Here is a 22,364-nt window from a genome sequence, read left to right as displayed (position 1 = left end):
TTCCTCCCACAGTCCAAAGATGTGCAGGTTAGGTGGATTGGCCATGATAAATTGCCCTTAGTGTCCAAAATTGCCCTTAGTGTTGGGTTGGGTTACTGGGTTATGGGGATAGGGTGGATGTGTTGACCTTGGGTAGGGTGCACTTTCCAGGAGCCGGTGCAGACTCGATGGGCCGAATGGCCTTCTACTGCACTGTAAATTCTATGATAAATCCTATGATATACCACATTATCGCTTTAGTGAAAGAATACAGCATAGATTCATCAGAATGATACAAGACATGACAAACTATAGTGTAGCCACCTGGGGTGACCACTGCCCAACACAAAATGGAAGGCTGCAAGGAATGCAGGGAAAGTGGAAATGTTGCAAAGCAAACAGCTTGCAAAGCAATTGTGTATTCGGACTACTGCAGAAACCAGTTCTGACTGCTGCAGAAACCAGACAGCACTGTGAAAGAAAACAAGTTAGCATACTAATGAGGCGATACCGGGCGATCCCCAGGTACAATGGAAACAAGTTAACACAAATCGATACATTAAATGGAAGGCCAGACTTCTCGGCGCCAAAGGAAGTCCAAAACAATAAGTCCCAAGAACCGCCCAGTGATCGAGGTACTGCCCCGTTATTGGGGAATTCAAATCAATCGATTGGGAAGAGACCCAATCGATTGCGAGTGTATAGAGGGTCCGCCCAGACCCTGAGAGGAGTACAAGACAGAGACCCCCGATCCCAGCTCTCTCTCTCTGCCAGCCTCTCCTTGAACAGCCAGTCCTCCCAGCAGAACACCGTTGCAGCAGAAGAACCTTGAGGAGAAGAGGTCTGGACAGCAGCCGCCAACACGCAAGTGTCATACAACGCACGCTACGAGAGTAGACACTCCTGACCCCCTTTAGTCCATAACAACTGGAAGCCTGCGGACCCAGGACAAAGCTAGAGGCCGTTGTTCCCTGATCTGGCAGTCCCCTTATCCAGATAAGTATTTGCCCTATTAGTGGTAGGATTAGCCTAGTCTTATAGTTTTATATGCATGATTAGTAGCATTACTGTAATATAATAAACGTGTCTTGTTTGAACTTACTAACTGGTGTATGGATTTATTGCTTTGAACTTGAAACTTGTGGCGGTATCTTAACGATACCTGGCGACTCCACAGCTAAAGAACTAAATAGAGCCAAATTGAGTGTTAAGCACACTCGCCCAGAACGAATAACAATAGCCATGAGAAAATACATCAGATATTGAGACTATTTCCACAGGAAACTGGGAACATTTAGAAGATGAACAGTTTTGATGGGCTCAGGAGGCAGAATGTGGAGACCTATTTTGGGCAGGTAGGAGAAATGCTGAGAAGAGTGTAAGACAAATCATGAAATAGAACAAATTTCTTGCACTCAGTTCCATGTTCCTGATCTCTGGCCAGTTATACAGTGGGGTAATTAAAGGAACTCCTTGTGGGCAGCTGTTGAACCCAGCCAGTAACAGGTTTACAGAATGTGTAATTGAAGGAACTAATAGGTCCATTTATCTGTCTCTCCTCATGGCTCTGAGCCCAAGTGTGAAAGGAGAGGAAGCTTGCGGTGTCCACTAGTTTGCTTCAGGTTTTCCACAACAAGCAAGCACCAAAATAACTGGAATGCATGGCATCAACATTTTGATTTAGTTAGTTTCCTTTTGTTATGAATTAGATTTGAAGTTCATTGTTTATGCTCCTTTGGAAAAGGGCACTTTTGTTAATTTGAATGACGAAAATGTCAAGTTAAACTAAATTGCCACAACTCCAGTATAACAAAATAAAAATCACCATAGCATTCCTTGGCTATACCCAACTGCTTGAAGCACCACAATTTGTCCCATCCCTTGCTCCTTACATTCAAAGTTCTTGTGTATCGTCCTCCCAAGGCCTGAGCTATATTCTTGCTCCTCCTGTGTACAGTGGGCTGCCATTGTTTGGTTCCATTACATCTTTGAACATCGCCCAGTGCATTTCTAACAAAGAAATCCTCCCCTCCATTGTTTCAGGAGTTTAAACACCTATCATCTCGGCCCACTCCTTTTCCTCAACTTCATATTGCCCCTCGATTGTATGTCTATTACATAATTCATTGGCTCAGGTTCTGTATGTATGCCAAACGATCCCCAGTTCTCTCTTATCGCAAAACTGTTTGGATGAGGAAACTGGCTCTACAAAGCCCTAGATCAGGGGTGGGCAAACTTTTCCGTGCAAGGGCCACATTCAGAAATTCACAATTTTAAAGGGCCGCATAGTATATTAAGTAAAATAATTACTTCACCCGGTTATGATTCTGGGCGCCTCATATAGAACATAGAACAGTTCAGCACAGAACAGGCCCTTCAGCCCTCGACGTTGTGCCGAGCAATGATCACCCTACTCAAGTCAACGTATCCACCCTATACCAGTAAGTAACCCAACAGCCCCCCCCCCCCCCCCCCCCCCCCCCCCCCCCCCCCCCCCCCCATTAACTTTTTTTTTTTAATTTTTTAATGTTTTTTTTTTGGTTTTTTTTTTAATGACTTGGTGGGCCGCATAAAGACCTTATGCGGCCCGCAGTTTGCCCACCCCTGCCCTAGATGGATCACAAGTTTCTTCAGTTTAACATCAGTAAGACTGAAGCCATTGTTCTCACTGCTCATCACAACTCCATCGGCATGAATTTCATTTCTTTCCCTGGTCTTTCAGTCCAATTCAATAAAACTGTGCAACCTTGATGCTCCTCGTTTATCCAGAGAACGACTTAGTCTCCACCATCATAATTTTTTTTTTATCACTGCAGCAGTGCAAATCTTAGCTCCTCCACCATCCAGACTCAACTGCTATCATACTTGCTTTCTGACTTTCCTTCATCCATGTTTCATAGATTGCAACTTAACCCAAGCACAGTCCACACAAATAACTGCATTCAGTTTGGTTTATCCATTATTCCCATGCCACAGGCTACTAACAGTTTAAAAATCCCAATCTTCAAATTCCTTGATTCACAAATTTCTTCCAGGACCTTGATTCATCTTCTCTCTAAACTCCTCACTTTCTCATGTTCTTCAATTCTGGTCCTTGGTACATTCCATCCTTCTTCTGTATTAATGGCGATGCTAGTGCTTTCATGCCTCTGCCTGCTCTTTGCAGTTCTCTTACCAGTCCCACTCTCCTCCTCAGTAAAAATTCGAAAGGCTCAATTTTTCACCTTTTCTTCAATCATGTTTCCCAAGCTCTCTCTTCTGGCAAAGTGCCTACGGGTCATTTTTTTAAAAAAATAACTGCATAAATGCATATTGTAGTAATGGGAGCAGGATTAAAAAGGATATAAAGGGAGAGATGTCAACATACTTAGAATAATATTTTTTTTAAATCAAGACTGTTTTTAATTGATGGTGCTCAGACAAAAATTGCCCAGGTTAAGAATAAGAGGGATTTATTACAGTGCAGCGACCTGTTCCACTATTAGGACTGTATTATGGGCAAAATAGTCAGGACGGACTTCCGGTGGCGGCCATGAAGGAGTAGGTCGCACATTTGGTAGCTCCCACTCGGGACGGACCTTTGGACCTTTTCCCCGAAAAATCGATAGTGGACGCGACCATGAGGAGTCCCACACCAGTGCATGGATAAGCGGACCAGGAGTGCACGCAAAGGAAGAAACAGGCGATCAGAGAAAGCCTGGGTTGAAACCGCAGCGGGAAAAAGCATGGCGGACGAGCGGAGTTCATGCTCGATGACCCAGCGGTCGACGGAGCCGTTGATTAAATTTATCCAAGAGGACTTGCCAAGCAGAAACAGGAATGCTTGGACCCAATTAGGGAATCGATTGCTTGGCTGGAAGAGAGATTGGATGCTCAAGAACGGACGATCTAGAAAGTGGAGAAGGTACTGACCGAGCACAAGGAACACCAAGCAACAATGGAGGTGGAGATGGGGATGCTAACAAGATCAGCAGAAAAGGCTCCTGGAGAAGGTAGAGAATAGGTCCCGTCGGCAAAACTTGAGGATCGTTGGTCTCCCAGAGGGGTCCGAAGGAGCGGATGCAGGGGCATATATAGTGCATATGCACGAGAAGCTAATGGGGGATGGGACTTTCACTTGACCCCTGGAGGTGGACAGGGCGCACAGAACACTAACAAAGAAGCTGTGAGTAGTTGACCCCCCCCCCGCCGAGGGTGATGGTGGTGAGATTGCACAGGTACTTGGATCAGGAGCGTATTCTATGGTGGGCCAAGCAGACACTGAGCTGTAAATGGGAGAATAGTATCCTGCGCATTTACCAAGACCTGAGCGCAGACGTAGCCAGGAGAAGAGTGGGATTCAACCAAGTAAAGTGGACCCTTTTCAAGAAGAAGGTAAAGTTTGGACTGTTATATGCGGCCCGTCTTTGGGTCACCTATGAGGAGCAACACTTCTATTTTGAGTCACCCGAGGAAGCGATGGACTTTGTCAGGAGGAAAGGGACGGCAGGGGACTGAGGTGCTTGAACGTTAAAAGTACTTTTGTTTTTGAACTATATTTGTAGTGTCTTCTGTATCGATCCTGGAGCCGCCATGTAGTCTTTTAAAGTTTGCATTTATACTGGTGGGGGTGGAGGTGTGAATTTTCGATGTGGGGTTTCTCTTTTCTTTTTGTTTCTTTCGGTTAACTGGGCTGGGAATGTTTTCTCTTGCATAAGTGTGTCCGAGCCGGTGGGGATGGGGGACAATAGGTGGGAAAATGGTTGGAGCAATGGGCGGGGGCTATCAAGTTAGCTGGGTGGGCTGGCTCACGGAAGCGCAGTGGGTGGTGAGCATACGTTATGCTTGTTGAAGGGGGCTGTTTTACTGTGCTGTTACTGGGGGGGGGGGGGAGAATTACTCTGCTGACGGGGGAGGGACTGTTGCTGGGGGACAAAAGAGAGGTTGGGGGCTGCCTGAAGGCAGGCCGGTGGGTACGCGGGTTGGAGACGAGAGAAAAAAAGAGAGAGTCTCGCAGCAATGGTCTGGGGGGCACTGAAGGCGGTGGTCAGAGGGGAGCTAATTTCGCTACCAGCCCACAGGGAGAAGGTGGATAGAGCAGAGACCGATCGGATCAACTGATAGGGGAAATACTTTGGTCAACTGGAGATATGCAGAGACCCCAGAGGTAGGTTTTTAAGGGAACAAAGTAAGCTACAGGCGGAGTTTGGCTTGCTAAATACAGGGAAGGCGATGGAGCAGCTGAGGAAGGCGAGGGGGCTGATATACGAGTATGGAGAGAAGGCCAGCAGAATGCTTGCACAGCTGCAAAGAGGAAGGCAGCCAGAGAGATTGGGAAAGTGCAGGACAGAGACGGGAACTCGGTCGGAGATTCAGCAGGGGTTAACAGGGATTTCAAGGAGTTATATAGCAGGCTATATGAGTCGGAACCGTCAGCTGGGCCAGAAGGGGTGAGGCAATTCTTTTGGGGGGGGGGGGGGGGGGGGGGGGGGGGGGGCTGAGGTTCCCGAAGTTGGAGGAAGGGCTGGTAGAAGGGTCGAGGGCCCCGATTGGGACTGAAGAAATAGCAGAAGGGCTGAAGGCCATGCAGTCAAGTAAGGCCCCGGGGCCGGACAGGTACCCAGTGGAGTTCTCTAAAAAGTTCTCTGGGATGCTGAGTCGCTGCTGATGAGGACATTTAATGAGGCAAGGGAGCTTCCGCCGACGATGTGACAGGCCACAATTTCACTGATTTTGAAGCAGGAGAAGAACCGGGAGCTATGCAGGTCCTACAGTCCATCTCCTTGCTAAATGTTGACGCCAGACCATTGGCCAAAATCTTGTCCTCAAGGATAGAAGACTGCGTTCCGGATGTGATTGGGGAGGACCAGACGGGATTTGTTAAGGGCAGGCAGCCAACGTTAGAAGACTGTTGAATATGGTCATGATGCCCCCAGAGGGTAGGGACGTTGTGGTAGTAGCCGCAATGGATACAGAGAAGGCCTTTGATCAGGTGGAATGGACCTATCTGTGGGAGGTGCTGGGGCGGTTTGGGTTTGGATGGGGCTTCATCGACTTGGTTAGGCTGCTGTATCAGGCGCCTGTGGCAAGTGTACGGACAAACAGGTTGACATTGGGCTATTTTAGGCTGCACCGGGGGACGAGACAGGGATGCCCCCTCTCCCCACTGCTGTTTGCACTGACCATAGAGCCGCTGGCAATTGCGGTAAGAGCCTCACTGGGCTGGTTCGGGGAGAGGTGGAAAACAGAGTCTTGCTGTACGCAGATGATCTGCTCCTATATATTTCTGACTTACTAGAGGGGATGGGAGAAATTATGGGGATTCTGGGGGAATTTGGCCGGTTTTCGGGTTATAAATTGAACATGGGGAAAAGTGAGATGTTCGCGATCCAGGCAAGGTGGCAGGAGAGGCGACTGGGGTAGTTGTCGTTTAGGGTGGTAGGGGGAAGCTTTCGGTATCTAGGCATCCAGGTGGCACGGGAATGGGAACGGATACATAAGGTAAATTTGACCCGACTGGTGGACCAAATGAAGGAAGACTTCTGAAGATGGGCCATGCTATCATTGGCTGGGAGGGTTCAGACAATGAAAATGACGGTCCTCCCGAGATTCATGTTTGTTTTTCAGTGCCTCCCCATCTTTATTCCACGGGCCTTTTTTAAACGGGTAAACAAGGTGATCTCTGGCTTTGTATGGGTGGGCAAGACCCCACGAGTAAAAAAGAGGATACTTGAGTGTAGCCGGGGGGGGGGGGGGGGGGCAATGGGGGAAGCATGTGGGAGCAGAGGGAGCATCGGTTTGGTCTCCATTAATCATCGGTTTGCCCCAGGGAGGCTCGATGGAGGGTTTCAGAAATGGCAAAGAGCAGGGATGGGAGATCTGTTCGTAGAGGGGAGCTTTCCCAGCCTGAGGGAGTTGGAAGAGAAATTTGAATTGATAAGAGGGAATGAGTTTAGGTACCTGCAGGTGCGAGACGTCCTATGCAGGCAGGTCTCAACCTTCCCGCTCCTACCATCAAGGAGGATATAGGACAGGGTAGTTTTCAGAGTATGGGTGGGGTAGGGGAGGGTTGCGGACATCTATAAAGAACTCGTGGGGTTAGAGGAAACGCAGACCAAGGAGCTGAAACACAAATGGGAAGAGGTGTTAAGAGGAGAGATAGAGGATGGTCTCTGGGCAGATGCATTGAGTAGAGTCAACGTGTCCAGATCATGTGCCAGGCTCAGCGTAGTACAATACAAGGTAGTTCACCGGGCTCACATGACAGTGGATGAGCAGGTTCTTTGGGATAGAAGACAGGTGTGCAAGGTGTGCGGGAGGACCAGCAAACCATGTTCATATGTTCTGGACATGCCCGAAGCTTCGGGGATTCTGGCAGCGGTTTGCGGATGTCAGGTCCAAGGTGTTAAAAACAAGGGTGGCACTGAGTCCAGAGTTGGCGATTTTCAGAGTGTCGGAAGATCCGGGAATCCAGGAGAAGAGGTAGACGTTCTGGCCTTTGCCTCCCTGGTAGCCCGGTGACGGATATTATTAGCTTGGAGGGACTCAAAGCCCCCAAGTCAGAGACTTGGCTCACTGACATGGCTAAAATCTGCCCTGAGAGGGTCAATGATAACAGAGGCATAATACAATTGGATTGCAACAATTCCACCGTTTAAAAAGCTAAATGTCTGTGGACAAATTGTAAGATTTCTAGATTGCAAGCTAGTCTGCTTTCTTAATCATAAGGTTGCATGTTCAAAACAAAGTGCAATATTAAATCTAATTCTGGGTAATTTGTCAAGAAAAGCAAATAACCTGGAAGCAGAACAGCACTTGAAACAGAACTTACCCAAGCAGATTCAAAATACATATTAAAAAAAATAATAAAAGTACTGCACTGCAAAACAAGCTAATTTGTATGAAACATATGGTGATCGAGCCCTGTCTTATTGGTGAAGAAACCAGCAAGCACTTGACCATGAGTGGGAAATACTGAAAAAGTTGCAGGTGAAATACATTCTGACTGAGCACAAGAAGTGTGTCAAAGACTAGGGGTTTGATGGATAAGAAAAGTTTAAAATACATATAAACTGTGATTGAGGAGGACAGGATATATGAAAAATAATGGTAGTCAACATAAAATCCATGCTATTTCTATTTATAAACATTATCGGTTCCATTTATAAACATTATCGGTATATATTGCATGTAGTTATTAAGGTGAATCAGGGCAGCATGGTGGCACAGTGGTTAGCATTGCTGCCTACGGCGCTGAGGACCCGGGTTCAATCCCGGCCCTGGGTCACTGTCCGTGTGGAGTTTGCACATTCTCCCCGTGTCTGCGTGGGTTTCACCCCCACAACCCAAAGATGTGCAGGGTAGGTGGATTGACCATGCTAAATTGCCCCTTATTGGAAAAAAATAATTGGGTACTCTAAATTTAAAAAAAAAATTAAGGTGAATCAGATGCTTAAAAACTAGAAAGTAAGCAAAGTAGTATTCATTTGTTCAATTCCATTCATAACTCTTGAGTTATGCAGTCTTTGTCTACATACAAGATATGGCCAACAATCAAGTTTGGACTGATAAGTGGCAAATAACATTTGTGCCATGCAACTGCCACACAATGACTATCTCCAAAAAGGTGTGTGTCTAACCACTTCCCCATGACATTCAATTACTGCTGTCAAATCTAAATCTGGGCAGGTCACCACTGACCAAAAAAATTAACTGGACCACCCAAATAAATATTGCAACTGCTAGAGCAAAGTCAAAAGCTGGGCTATTCTGCTGCAGGTAAATCACTTCCCAACTGCTCCTCACAGTCTCTTCAACATCTACAAGATAAAACTCAAGAATGCAACGAATGCGCTCCAATTAAATGGACAAATGTAACTCCAACAACACTCAAAAGCTCGACATCGTCCAGCAACCTGCTTGATCAACACCCCATTCACCACCTTAAACACTGCCTCCACTAGCAGCATATCCTGGTTGAAGTGTGCGTTGTCTCCAAAATACTCTGCAGCAACTCGCCATGGTTTCCTCAACAAAGTGCCCCCAAACCAGCAAGCTCTACCATCTAGAAGAACAAAGGGCACGTGAAAACACTACCACCTTTCACTTGAAAACATATCATTTCTTCATTATGACCGGGTCAAAATTCTAGAACCCCTTCCTCACATCGTCTACAACAGTTAAAGGCAGCAGTTCATCACCACTTTGTCAATTTCCTACATCAAGGAACAAATCAGAATGTCCTAAAAAATGTCAAGACTGTGATTAAGAATTCTGTAAAAGAAGTTACTATAGCACCCTTTTTGGACAGCGCCATTTTCTTGATTGCCTTTCTAAAATGCCAGACTTTGGTTGAAAATATAAATAGAGGCTAAAAAAAATAAATGGTCCAATTTTGAAGGGGATGGAAAATTGGTAGGGCGTAAGGAGCTGGTAGAACAAGAGAAAGTTTCCATGATCTGTTTCTGTGCCGAAAATACAAATCATTTTGCAGTAGACATAGCAGCGAGGCTATAATCATGATTGAGTAAATTGGACAGCATACATTCATTTGATGTCAAACATAGAGAAGATAATGTTGCTGTTAGTTCCGTGCTCCTTCACAAACCTTGTTATATGGATATCCAACAGTGAGACTCAGGATTGAAATACATGGAATAGTGTGATGTTAGGATACTTACATGATAGAGAGCCAGTAAGCAAGTCAGAAAACGTCTGGGCTTGTTCATTCAAGTGTAAATGATTTTTTAAGTGACACAATAAGACATAATTACTGCTAAGCAACATCAGTAATGCTGATTTTTTTTTTTTTAAATGGAGACACAATCCTTCATATTTTAAATATTGTTTAAAAATTTAGATGTAAAAATAATAGTTTTTTGTACTTTGACTTTTCACTTTCTCTCCACATCATCTTTGTTTCCCTCTCTTCATTGCAAATAATTTGAAATTAAATTCAACATTCGCACTTACACCTCCGATTGTCGGTTTCAGTAAGAATTCTTCAATCCGATTGTTTAAGAAACACCCGAAATCGAAAAACAATATATTGCGGATGCTGGAAATCTAAAATATAAACAGAAAATGCTGGAAATACTCAGATTTTGGCAGCATCTGTGGAATGAAAAAGAGCTAAAGTTTTAGATCTGTGACCTTTCATCAGTACTGGGAAATTTTATAGGTTTTGTGCAAGGACCACATATCCTGTGCCCAAAACCTATTACATCTCTAACTTTTCTCAGTTTTAATGAAAGATCACAGACCTGAAAAGTGTTTCTCTCAACAAATTCTGCCATAACGTGAGTATTTCCAGCATTTTCTGTTTTTATATTAAGGAAATATCCTGTTGCTTTTTCTCTCTTCACAAAAGGCGCCAGTAAAAGGAACTGTGTTTTGACTTGGTAATAAACTCAATTTTCAATTCAAAAGCTCTAGGGACGCCTCTGGGCAAGTGTAAATGCTGATGCTACTTGTTCATTGAAAGTCAGGGCTTTGTAACATTATGTCATTCTGGACACAATACATTGGGAAGATGGGAAGAATTTCAATGCCTTATATGGGTCGCATGGTAGCACAGTGGTTAACACCGTTGCTTCACAGCACCAGGGTCCCAGGTTCGATTCCTGGTTTGGGTCACTGTCTGTGCGGAGTCTGCAAGTTCTCCCTGGGTTTCCTCCGGGTGCTCCCGTTTCCTCCCACAAGTCCCAAAAGATGTGCTGTTAGGTAATTTGGACATTCTGAATTCTCCCTCTGTGTACCCGGACAGGCGCCGGAATGTGGCGACTAGGGGATTTTCACAGTAACTTCATTGCAGTGTTAATGTAAACCTACTTGTGCCAATCGTAAAGATTGAACACTTTGGGAAGAACGTCAACGCCTTATAGAGGAGGTACAGGAGAATTACTAGGGTGTGTATAGGAGAATTACTAGGATGACAGACTTCAGAAATGTGAAGAGACTCGAGAGCTTGTCCTTAAAACACAGGTTTGGGGAGATTTAATAGGAGAGTTCAAAATCATTATCAGTTTTAATACAATACAGGAGAAACTAGTTCCTCCAGCTTAAGCATCAGTAACCAGAGAACACAGATTGAAGGTAATTGGCAAAAGATCCAGTGCAGTGACTTTATTTTTTTTAAACATACCTAGAATGTTATGAGTGGAGATGCACATCCTGAAAAGGAGGTGGAAGCAACTTCAATAATAACTTTGAAAAGCAAAACTTCATAAATTCTTGAAATTAAAATTTACACACCCATACGGGAACATTTGTGGGTTCAGACGAATTGGAAAGTGTTTTCCAACAACCAAAGTGACAGCTTCCTTCTTTGCTGTATCATTCTGTGTGTAACATTTTATGATTTTAGTTGAGTAAAGTTTGCCATGGTCCATGATGTTTTAACAGATCTCAACCAAAGCATCACAAATATCAATGTCAAATAGGTGGTCCCTGCAAATTGTTTTTGTATTGTAAATTCACATATAAAGCAACACAACTTGTAACTTATCTTCCACAGTCCATCTATACAAAGCTAAGCAGAACTGTGAAAAAACTATTTTCACAGAGTCTGAAAAGTATAGCTATTACACCAAAGTTAACAAAAAGTAGAATTGAGTATATCTTGAGACCAAGTAACTAAATCGATTCTGTATTTTTCTCCAGCAGTACTTGTAAATTATATTTGGTCAGCTTTATATTTTAAAATTTAAAGTTGAAAACTGGGCATAGCAAATGGTAAAAAGTGGAAAGATACACATTTCGCTATCAAATAGATTGCCCGATTTAATTTCTGAAAAGCATACATCTCACAATAACCAAGAGTGTGTATGCACTCAACTTTGATGTGCAATTGTTACTTGTAGTAATTGGATCCCCACAAGTTCTGTAGCGTTAAACAAACTCACCGTGGAGATCTTTTTGAGCTATGTTGTGGGTCCTTATCGATGACGATAATCTACGGATATCGCCTTTAAAGACGCACTCGTGGACTGGGAAATCCTCGCCCCTGGTCGCGGTCGCGTCCGTGGTGAAAGCCGGGCTCTTGATCAGTTTGTGGTTCGCAAAGAGTTTGGGCCGGTTTTTAGTTCGAGCCGCCTCGTCGTCCTGCTCAGCCTCCTCCTTGAACAGCCTGTGATCCCTGCGCGCCGAGCGGCCGTTGGTAATCCTCTCCGTTTTCTCTCCTGTCATGACGACGAGGGGAACAGCAAAGGGGACACTGCCGCCGACCTCGCACGGACTCGGAGGTTGACGAGAGCACGCTCAGCTGCTGTTGCGCCGCGACAGCCACACAACGACATGTAGAGGAGTCAAACGCGGGGCTCGGAGGCTGCGGTAACATAGGAATAAAACAGCGGCCTTGGGAGGGGAGGGGGCAAACTGGGGAGCGAGCCGGCGGGCAGGAGGCACGGGTCAAAGTAACTATGTGGGGGAGAGTACGGCCACACCGACCACGGCTTAAAAATTAATACAGACAGATATAAAGAGGAGGGAGGGCCGCTGACCGTCAATGCCACTGCCCAGTTCGAAAACTCTTCGCTCTGTACTTATGATAAAACCGCCATTTTTCTTCTCTCACTCCCTCTGCCAAATCTCGCGAGGCTTTGCGCAGCCTTCAGTTTTATCGCGATCTTTCCCAAATCCCGATTATCGCGTGGCGCTGTAACCATGGCAACGGCGTCAGCGACGCGTTAGCCCAGGCCGGATCTTGGCTTGTGGTGAGATGGAGTAATGTGTGTAGAAATGGTGCCTGTGTCATGCAAAGTGATAATTAACAAAATTGCTTGACCTGTTGGGTAGGATTTAAACTAATGTGGCAGGGGGGTGGGAACCAATGCAGGAAGTCGGAAGGTAGTAAAATGGACAGAAACAAAAGGCAGTAAGGGGGAAAGTGTAAGGCAGAGAAGCCATAGTCAAAAATCAAAAAGGGCGACAGTATAAGGTACAGTGACTGAGGGGAGCTCAGTGAATAGGCCCAGTAATAATAAAAGGAATAAAACGGGAAGCAAAAACGTAAATGGTAAGCAATGCGGCAGGTTGTTACATGAAGATATGGGTTCAACGACAAGGAAAATTAGGAGAAAAGTTAAGAGGAAATATAACTTAGGAGAGGTTACTGATCGAGGTGTTAAGATTCAAAACAGAGGTATAAAAGCCAACATAAGTGTACTTTACCTGAATGTTCGTAGTATTCGGAATAAGGTAAATGAGTTAATGGCGCAAATCATCGTGAATGACTATGATTTAGTGGCCATTACTGAAACATGGTTGAAGGATGGTCAAGACTGGGAGTTAAATATCCGAGCGTATCAAACTATTCAGAAGGACAGAGTGGATGGTAAGGGAGGTGGTGTAGCTCTGTTATTTAAGGATGACATCCAGGCAATAGTAAGGGATGACATCAGTGCTATGGAGGATAAGGTTGAATCCATTTGGGTGGAAATCAGGAATAGTAAGGGGAAAAGAATCACTTATAGGAGTAGTCTGTAGGCCACCAAATAATAACATTAGGGTGGGGCAGGCAACAAACAAAGAAATAACTGCTGCATGTAGAAATGGTACAGCAATTATCATGGGGGGATTTTAATCTACATGTCGATTGGTTTAACCAGGTCGGTCAAGGCAGCCTTGAGGAGGAGTTTATAGAATGTATCCGTGATAGTTTCCGAGAACAGTATGTAATGGAACCTTCGAGGGAACAAGCGGTCCGAGATCTGGTCCTGTGTAATGAGACAGGATTGATTAATGATCTCATAGTTAGGGATCCTCTCGGAAGGAGCAATCACAATATGGTGGAATCTAAAATACCGATGGAGGTTGAGAAGGTAAAATCAGCCCCCCTGAAAAAAGAGACAGAGCCCTAAAGAAGCCACCCTCACACCCGAAGCCGGGCCGGGCCTTCTCCTCCTTTACCACCACCTGCCTCACCCGGGACTCACATCGTGAGGAGCCACGACCCGCTCTTTGCTGTGATGTGAAGTATTGGGATTCTGATGACCCCGTCCCTCGTACAGAACTGTTGAAAGGAGTTACCGGAATAGATGGATTGTACTGTTTATTGACTGAGAAAATAGACAAGGAACTTCTAGATGCTGCAGGGCCTAAATTGAAAGTTATCAGCACCATTTCTGTGCGGTTTGATCATCTCTCTCTGGAAGAAATTTTAAAAAGGGGAATTCGAGTGGGCTACACCCCAGATGTCCTGACCAATGCCACTGCTGAACTCACCGTGGCCTGGCTCTTGGCTACAGCTCGTCGACTGATGGAGGCAGTAGCTGAAGCCACAAACGGTGGCTGGGGCACGTGGAAACCCACGTGGCTTTGTGGCAATGGACTGTCCGACAGCATTGTGGGACTGGGAAGAATAGGTTTAGCTGTTGCACGGCGCTTGAAACCATTTGGTGTGAAGAAATTTCTGTATACGGATTTTGAGCCAAAGCCGGAGATTGCTGCAGAGATACAGGCTGAATATATGCCCCTGGATAAACTGGCTGAGCAATCGGACTTTGTGACAGTGCATTGTGCCTTGACTCCGGAGACAAACGGCTTGTGCAACAAAGATTTATTTTCAAAAATGAAAAAGATGGCAGTGTTTATCAACACGAGCAGAGGAGCTGTGGTGAACCAGAATGATCTTTATCAGGCTCTGACTACTGGTCAGATTGGTTCAGCTGGATTGGATGTCACTGTTCCTGAACCATTACCCACCGACCATCCTCTCTTTGCACTGAAAAACTGTGTTATTCTGCCACATATCGCAAGTGCTACCATCGCCACTCGCACTGCCATGGCTGTGCTGACCGTCAATAACCTCCTGGCAGGCCTCAAGGATGAACCAATGCCCAAGGAGCTGACCCTATGAGGTGGGAGGTTGTGCTCTAGCTAGGAGGGGACCTTCTATCATAGAGCCCGTGACCTGAAACTTGATACAACCCTGATTAGTTATAAGATTACAAATATGAAAATACTTGTTCAGCTGTTTCAAAGAAATGAACCTTGCATGTAATAAAGTTGGAACTGCTCATAAAAAAAAGAGAAGGTAAAATCAAACACTAGTGTTTTGTGCTTAAACAAAGGAGATTACAATGGGATGAGAGAAGAGTAGATAAGGTAGACTGGGAGCAAAGACTTTATGGTGAAACAGTTGAGGAACAGTGGAGAACCTTCCAAGCGATTTTTCACAGTGCTCAGCAAAGGTTTATATCAACAAAAAGGAAGGAAGGTAGAAAGAGGGAAAATTGACCGTGGATATCTGATGAAATAAGGGAGAGTATCAAATTGAAGTAAAAAGCATACAAAGTGGCAAAGATTAGTGGGAGACTAGAGGACTGGGAAATCTTTAGGGGGCAACAGAAAGCTGCTAAAAAGAAGAGTAAGATAGATTATGAGAGTAAACTTGCTCAGAATATAAAAACAGACAGTAAAAGTTTCTACAAATATATAAAACAAAAAAAGTGGCTAAGGTAAATATTAGTCCTTTAGAGGATTAAAAGGGAGGTTTAATAATGGGAGATGAGGAAATGGCTGAGGAACTGAACAGGTTTTTTGGGTCGGTCTTCACAGTAGAAGACACAAATAACATGCCAGTGACTGATAGAAATGAGGCTTTGACAGGTGAGGACGTTGAAATGATTGCTTTCACTAAGGAGGTAGTGATGGGCAAGCTAATGGCACTCAAGGTAGACAAGTCTCCTGGCCCTGATGGAATGCATCCCAGAGTGCTAAAAGAGATGGCTAGGGAAATTGCAAATGCGGATTGGAAATTGGCAAACGTGACACCACTGTTTTAAAAGGGAGGTAGACAGAAAGCGGGTAATTATAGGCCAGTGAGCTTAACTTCGGTAGTAAGGAAGATGCTGGCATCTATCATCATGGAAGAAATAGCGAGGCATCTGGATGGAAATTGTCCCATTGTGCAGACGCAGCATGGGTTCATAAAGGGCAGGTCGTGCCCAACTAATTTAGTGGAATTTTATGTGGACATTACCAGTGCGGTAATTACCAGTGTGGTAGATAATGGGGAGCCAATGGATGTGGTATTTCTGGATTTCCAGAAAGCCTTTGACAAGGTGCCACACAAAAGGTTGCTGCATAAGATAAAGATGCATAGCATTGAGCGTAAAGTAGTAGAATGGATAGAGGATTGGTTAATTAATAGAAAGCAAAGAGTGGGGATTAATGGCTGTTTCTCTGGTTGGCAATCAGTAGCTAGTGGTGTCCCTCAGGGATCAGTGTTGGGCCCACAATTGTTCACAATTTACATTGATGATTTGGAGTTGGGGACCAAGTACAATGTGTCCAAGTTTGCAGACAACAGTAAGATGAGTGGTAAAGCAAAAAGTGCAGAGGATACCGGAAGTCTGCAGAGTGATTTGGATAGCTTACGTGAATGGGCTAGGGTCTGGCAGATGGAATACAGTGTTGCCAAATGTGAGGTTATCCATTTTGGTAGGAATAACAGCAAAAGGGATTATTATTTAAATGATTAAATATTAAAACATGCTGCTGTGCAGAGAGACCCGTGTGTGCTAGTGCAAGAGTCGCAAAAAGTTAGTTAACAGGTGATTAAGAAGGCAAATGGAATTTTGTCCCTCATTGCTAGAGGGATGGAGTTTAAGACTAGGGTGGTTATGCTGCAATTGTATAAGGTGTTAGTGAGGCCACACCTGGAGTATTGTGTTCAGTTTTGGTCTCCTTACCTGAGAAAGGAAGTACTGGCGCTGGAGGGTGTGCAGAAGAGATTCACTAGGTTAATCCCAGAGCTGAAGGTGTTGGATTACGAGAGGTTGAGTAGACTGGGACTGTACTCGTTGGAATTTAGAAGGGTGAGGGGGGATCTTATAGAAACATATAAAATTATGAAGGGAATAGATAGGATAGATGCGGGCAGGTTGTTTCCACTGGCGGGTGAAAGCAGAGCTCGGGGGCATAGCCTCAAAATACGGGGAAGTAGATTTAGGACTGAGTTTAGGAGAAACTTCTTCACCCAAAGGGTTGTGAATCTATGGAATTCCTTGCCCAGTGAAGAAGTTGAGGCTCCTTCATTAAATGTTTTTAAGATAGAGGTAGATCGTTTTTTGAAGAATAAAGGGATTAAGGGTTGTGGTGTTCGGGCTGGAAAGTGGAGCTGAGTCCACAAAAGATCAGCCATGATCTCATTGAATGGCGGAGCAGGCTCGAGGGGCCAGATGACCTACTCCTGCTCCTAGTTCTTATGTTCTTATAAATTGCTGAGGCCTTAATGGACATCATTGTATTCTTATTGGCTACAGGTGAGATCCCAGAGGACTGGAGACTAGCTAATGTGGTACCGCTTTTTAAGAAAGGTAGCAAGGATAATCCAAGAAACTATAGGCCTGTGAGCCTCACGTCAGTAGTAGGTATATTATTGGAGAGAATTCTCAGGGACAGGATTGATACTCATTTGGAAATAAGTGGATTCATAAGTGAGACAGCATGGTTTTGTGAAGGGGAGGTCGTGCTTCATTAACATGATTGAGTTTTTTGAGGTGACAAAGATGATTGATGATGGGAGGGCGGTAGATGATGTTTACATGGACTTCAGTAAAGTCTTTGACAAGGTGCCTCACGGCAGACTGGTGCACGTTAGTACAGTGGTTAGCACTGTTGCTTCACAGCAAGGTCCCAGGTTCGATTCCCGGTTTAGGTCACTGTCTGTGTGGAGTCTGCAGGTTCTCCCTGTGTCTGCGTAGGTTTCTTCTGGTTTCCTCCCACAAGTCCTAAAAGATGTGATGTTAAGTGAATTGGACATTTTGAATTCTCCCTCTGTGTACCCGAACAGGCGCCAGAATGTGATGACTAGGGGCTTTTCACAGTAACTTCATTGCAGTGTTAATGCGTGCCTACTTGTGACAATAAAGATTATTATTAAAAGGTGAAGTCACATGGGATCAGAGATGAGGTGACAAGATGGATACAGAACTAGCACGGTCACAGAAGGCAAAGGGTAACAGTCGTAGGATGTTTTTCTGAATGGAAGGTTATGACTAGTGGTGTTCTAAAGGGATCTGTGCTGGGGCCTCTGTTGTTTGTAGTATACATAAACGATTTGGAGAAAAATGTAGCTGGTCTGATCAATAAGTTTACAGATGACACCAAGGTTGGTGGAGTGGCAGATAGTGTTGAAGATTGTCAGAGGATACTGTAATGATCTTTGATTGGACTGATGTGGAATCTCGATATTGTCATGTGAACAAAGAACATTAGACGTTGTTTTATAAACAAAATTATTTATTACTAACACAAGACTAACAAATAACTAAAATGTCTAAGATGAATACAGTTGGAAATAAATGTCTAACACTAACTTACACTAAGATACAACAGAGCTGCTCTAATATGCGACTGCTATCAACTCCTTACAAATACCTTCTGTAGGAATACATGGTGCATCTGGGTCCAGGGATTCCATACTCGCCCCACCTGCTGGCCGGATGCCAGAACGACAACAGTAAAACATATAACTTATAATATGCATGCAGATCATAGAATTTGCAGTGATGATGAACAACTGATATATATATATATACATGTATACATAGAGGGAAAAGATACTGTAAATGGCAAAACTCTTTGGAATATAGAAAGTCAGAGATCTGGGCGAGCAGGTCCACAGATCTTTGAAAGTGGCAATCCAAGTGGACACGATAATTAAGAAAGCATATGGAATGCTTGCCTTCATTAGATGGAGCAGCGAGTATAAAAATTGGTAAGTCATGCTACAGTTGTATAGAACCTTGGTACGGCCGCACTTGGAATATTGTGCTCATTTCTGGTTGCCACACTACCAGAAGAATGTGGAGGCTTTGGAGAGGGTGCAGAGGAGAAGGTGTTGCCTGGTCCAGAGGGTGCTAGCTGTGTGGAGAGGCTGAATAGACTCACTGTTTTCATTAGAACGACAGAGGTTGAGGGGTGACCCAATAGAGGTCCACAAGATTATGAAGGGCATGGATATGATGGGCAGGGACTATTTCCCAGGGTGGAGGGGTCAGTCACCAGGGGTCAGAGGTTCAAGGTACGTGGGGCAAATTTTAGAGATGTGCGAGGCAGGTTTTTTACACAGGGTGGTGAGTGCCTGGAACGTGTTGCCAGGGGAGGTTGTGGAAGCAGATACATTAAAGGCATTAAAAGACATCTGAACAAATACATGGGTATAGAGGGTTACAGCACGAGGATGTGCTAAGGTATTTGGCCAAAGGTGGTATCATTTTTTAATTTTTTTTTAAAATTTAGAGTACCCAATTTTTTCCAATTAAGGGGCAATTTAGCGTGGCCAATTCACCTACCCTGCACATCTTTTGGGTTGTGGGGGTGAAACCCACGCAAACACAGGGAGAATGTGCAAACTCCACACGGACAGCGACCCAGAGCCGGGATCGAACCTGGGACCTCAGCGCCGTGAGGCAGCAGGGCTAATCCACTGTGCCACCGTGCTACCCCCAAAGGTGGTATCATGACCACCAAGGGTGGTTCAGGCTTGGAGGGCCAAAGGGCCTGTTCCTGTGCTGTATTGTTCTTTGTTCTTTAAAAGCTGCATTTTACATTAATAATGTCCAATTGTACTTTCAATGGGTGACATGTACGCCCTGAGATGTTGATGTTGGGATGGAAAGTGAGGCGTGACTGTGGATGGAATTCTCCCATCTTGAGACTTAAGTGCAATGGCGCAGTGGCTCCAGTGGCAATTTTCCCGCTGGCCAGAATGTCAGGATCCCGCGCCAGATTCTATGCTTGGTATCTCGTTAATTCTGCACAGGCAGGTTCCCCTCCAAATCTCTTGGCGGACTGGCAGCTAATTTGTCTGCCCGCTGCCAGATGTTGAGTTTGAAGGTCCAGGCACCAGAGTAAATTCCCGTCCAGCACACTCATGCCACTCTCTCCAGCCTACCTGTCCTCACCAGACCATACAGGGTGTCAGCAATCCAAAGGGAAAAGGCTAAGCAGCCTAGAAGAAGTATGTTCCTCAATTCAACCACTCTCCCCGCTTCCCCCCGCCAAGCCCATCACCTGTGAAACATGCGTCAGCCACTTGAACCTTCACCCACTACTCTGGAGTCTTTGTGCATAATCTTCCAGTAAATTATGTGGGACGCAATCTAATGAAAAAGATTCTTTTTTTTTAAAATAATTTTTATTGAAATTTTTTACAGAAAATATAACCACAATGAAAAGCAACAATAAAACACCATAATAACTGTAACACCCCCAAGACCGTAGCAACGTGTGTATCTCGCCCCCCCCTCACCCCCCAAACCCAGTAAACAACTAGAGAATTTTAAAATAAATTAAAATTAAATAAACATAGTCGACGACGCCCCCCCTCCCCCCCACCCCTCCCCCTCTCCCCCCCTCCGCCTCCCCTCCTCCCTCCCTCCCCCTCCCCTCCTCCCCCCCCTCCCCCACCCTCCTCCCCCCTTTACCCCCATCTCCCCTCCTCCCTCCCTCCCCCCTTTTTTTCCCCCCCCTCCCCCCCGGGTTGCTGCTGCTGCTGACCCAGTTCCCTATCGCTGAGCCAGAAAGTTGAGGAAAGGCTGCCACCGCCTAAAGAACCCTTGTACCGATCCTCTCAGGGCAAATGTGACCTTCTCCAGCTTAATAAATCCCGCTATGTCATTGATCCAGGTCTCCACGCTTGGGGGTCTCGCATCCTTCCACTGTATCAAGATCTTCCGCCGGGCTACTAGGGACGCAAAGGCCAGAACACCGGCCTCTTTCGCCTCCTGCACTCCCGGCTCCACCCCAACCCCAAAAATCGTGAGTCCCCAGCCTGGCTTGACCCTGGATCGTACCACCCTCGACATTGTCCTCGCCACCCCCTTCCAGAACTCCTCCAGTGCCAGGCAGGCCCAGAACATATGGGCATGGTTCGCTGGACTCCCCGAACACCTGACACACCTGTCTTCTCCCCCAAAGAACCTACTCATCCTAGACCCGGACATGTGGGCCCGGTGCAGCACCTTGAATTGGATGAGGCTAAGCCGCGCACGAGGAGGAAGAGTTAACCCTCTCCAGGGCATCAGCCCATGTCCCATCTTCAATCTGTTCCCCCTGTTCCCCCTCCCACTTAGCCTTTAGCTCCTCTACTGACGCCTCCTGCATTACCTTGTAGATATCAGATATCTTCCCATCCCCGACCCAGACCCCCGAAAGCACCCTGTTACTCACCCCCCTCGCGGGAAGCAAAGGGAATCCCTCCACCTGCCGCCTAGCAAACGCCTTTACCTGCAGATACCTGAACATGTTCCCCGAAGGGACCCCAAATTTCTCCTCCAACTCCCCCAGGCTCGCAAACCTCCGCTCAATGAACAGGTCACTCAGCTGTCTGATGCCCGCTCTGTGCCAACCCTGGAACCCCCCATCAATGTTCCCCGGGACGAACCGATGGTTCCCCCTTAGCGGAGCCTCCATTGAGCCCCCCACGTCCCCCCTATGTCGCCTCCACTGCCCCCAAATCTTGAGGATAGCCGCCACCACCGGACTCGTGGTATACCTCGTAGGAGGGAGCAGCAACGGCGCCGTTACCAGGGCCCCCAGGCTTGTGCCTCCACAGGACGCCATCTCCAACCGTTTCCATGCTGCCCCCTCCCCCTCCATTACCCACTTGCGCACCATCGACACATTGGCCGCCCAATAATACCCTGAGAGATTGGGTAATGCCAGCCCCCCACCATCTCTACCCCGCTCCAAGAAGACCCTCTTCACCCTCGGGGTCCCATGCGCCCAAACAAAGTTCATGATGCTGCTAGTCACCCTCCTAAAAAAGGCCCTAGGGATAAAGATGGGCAAACACTGAAAAAGGAACAAGAACCTCGGGAGAACCGTCATTTTGACGGACTGCACTCTACCCGCCAGCGATAGCGGCACCATGTCCCACCTTTTGAATTCCTCCTCCATCTGCTCCACAAGCCTGGTAAAATTAAGCTTATGGAGAGTCCCCCAACTCCTGGCCACCTGCACCCCCAGGTATCTGAAACTCTTCACTGCCCTCTTAAACGGGAGCCTCCCAATTCCCTCCTCCTGATCACCCGGGTGCACTACAAATACCTCGCTCTTGCCCAGATTCAACTTATAGCCCGAGAAGCTCCCAAACTCGGCCAACAGCTCCATCACCCCCGGCATTCCCCCCTCTGGGTCCGCCACATACAACAGCAGGTCGTCCGCCTACAGCGATACCCTATGTTCCTCCCCACCCCGCACCAGGCCTCTCCACCTCCCCGACTCCCTCAGCGGTAAAGCCAGAGGTTCTATCGCCAGTGCAAGAAGCAAGGGGGACAGGGGGCACCCCTGCCTGGTCCTACAATAGAGCCTGAAGTACTCTGATCTCCTTCCATTGGTAACTACACTCGCCATCAGGGCCTCGGAGAGCAACCTCACCCATTTGATGAACCCCT

General features: G+C 46.1%; 2 protein-coding genes across 2 annotated transcripts in view; one reads left to right on the top strand and one right to left on the bottom strand.

Annotated features, from left to right (window-relative positions):
- The window catches only part of ankrd13c (ankyrin repeat domain 13C), a 132,313-nt gene extending 119,765 nt beyond the window's left edge, over positions 1–12,548 (bottom strand). The window contains exon 1 of the mRNA XM_038794398.1: positions 11,862–12,548. Coding sequence (XP_038650326.1) covers positions 11,862–12,144 — 283 coding nt within the window. The 5' untranslated portion in view covers positions 12,145–12,548. The remainder of the gene's footprint in view (positions 1–11,861) is intronic.
- Positions 12,143–14,997, top strand: LOC119964216 (glyoxylate reductase/hydroxypyruvate reductase-like). Its single transcript, XM_038793501.1, has 2 exons — positions 12,143–12,200; positions 13,779–14,997. Exons 1-2 carry the CDS (start codon positions 12,143–12,145, stop codon positions 14,813–14,815), a joined length of 1,095 nt encoding a protein of 364 aa, XP_038649429.1. The 3' UTR covers positions 14,816–14,997.
- Positions 14,998–22,364: the final 7,367 nt, after the last annotated feature.

Source organism: Scyliorhinus canicula, chromosome 4 (assembly GCF_902713615.1).
Source record: "Scyliorhinus canicula chromosome 4, sScyCan1.1, whole genome shotgun sequence".
In the NCBI taxonomy this organism is placed as follows: domain Eukaryota; kingdom Metazoa; phylum Chordata; class Chondrichthyes; order Carcharhiniformes; family Scyliorhinidae; genus Scyliorhinus; species Scyliorhinus canicula.
Note: the sequence above shows the minus strand (reverse complement) of the source record. Positions and strands in the feature narration are given on the sequence as shown.

What these genes read in the sequence shown, in the direction of transcription:
- LOC119964216 (XM_038793501.1), top strand. Translation starts at nt 12,143, where the DNA reads ATGACGACGAGGGGAACAGCAAAGGGGACACTGCCGCCGACCTCGCAC. An exon ending in GACCTCGCACGGACTCGGAG is followed by an intron (nt 12,201 to 13,778) that starts GTTGACGAGAGC and finishes GAGGTTGAGAAG; the next exon opens with GTAAAATCAGCCCCCCTGAA.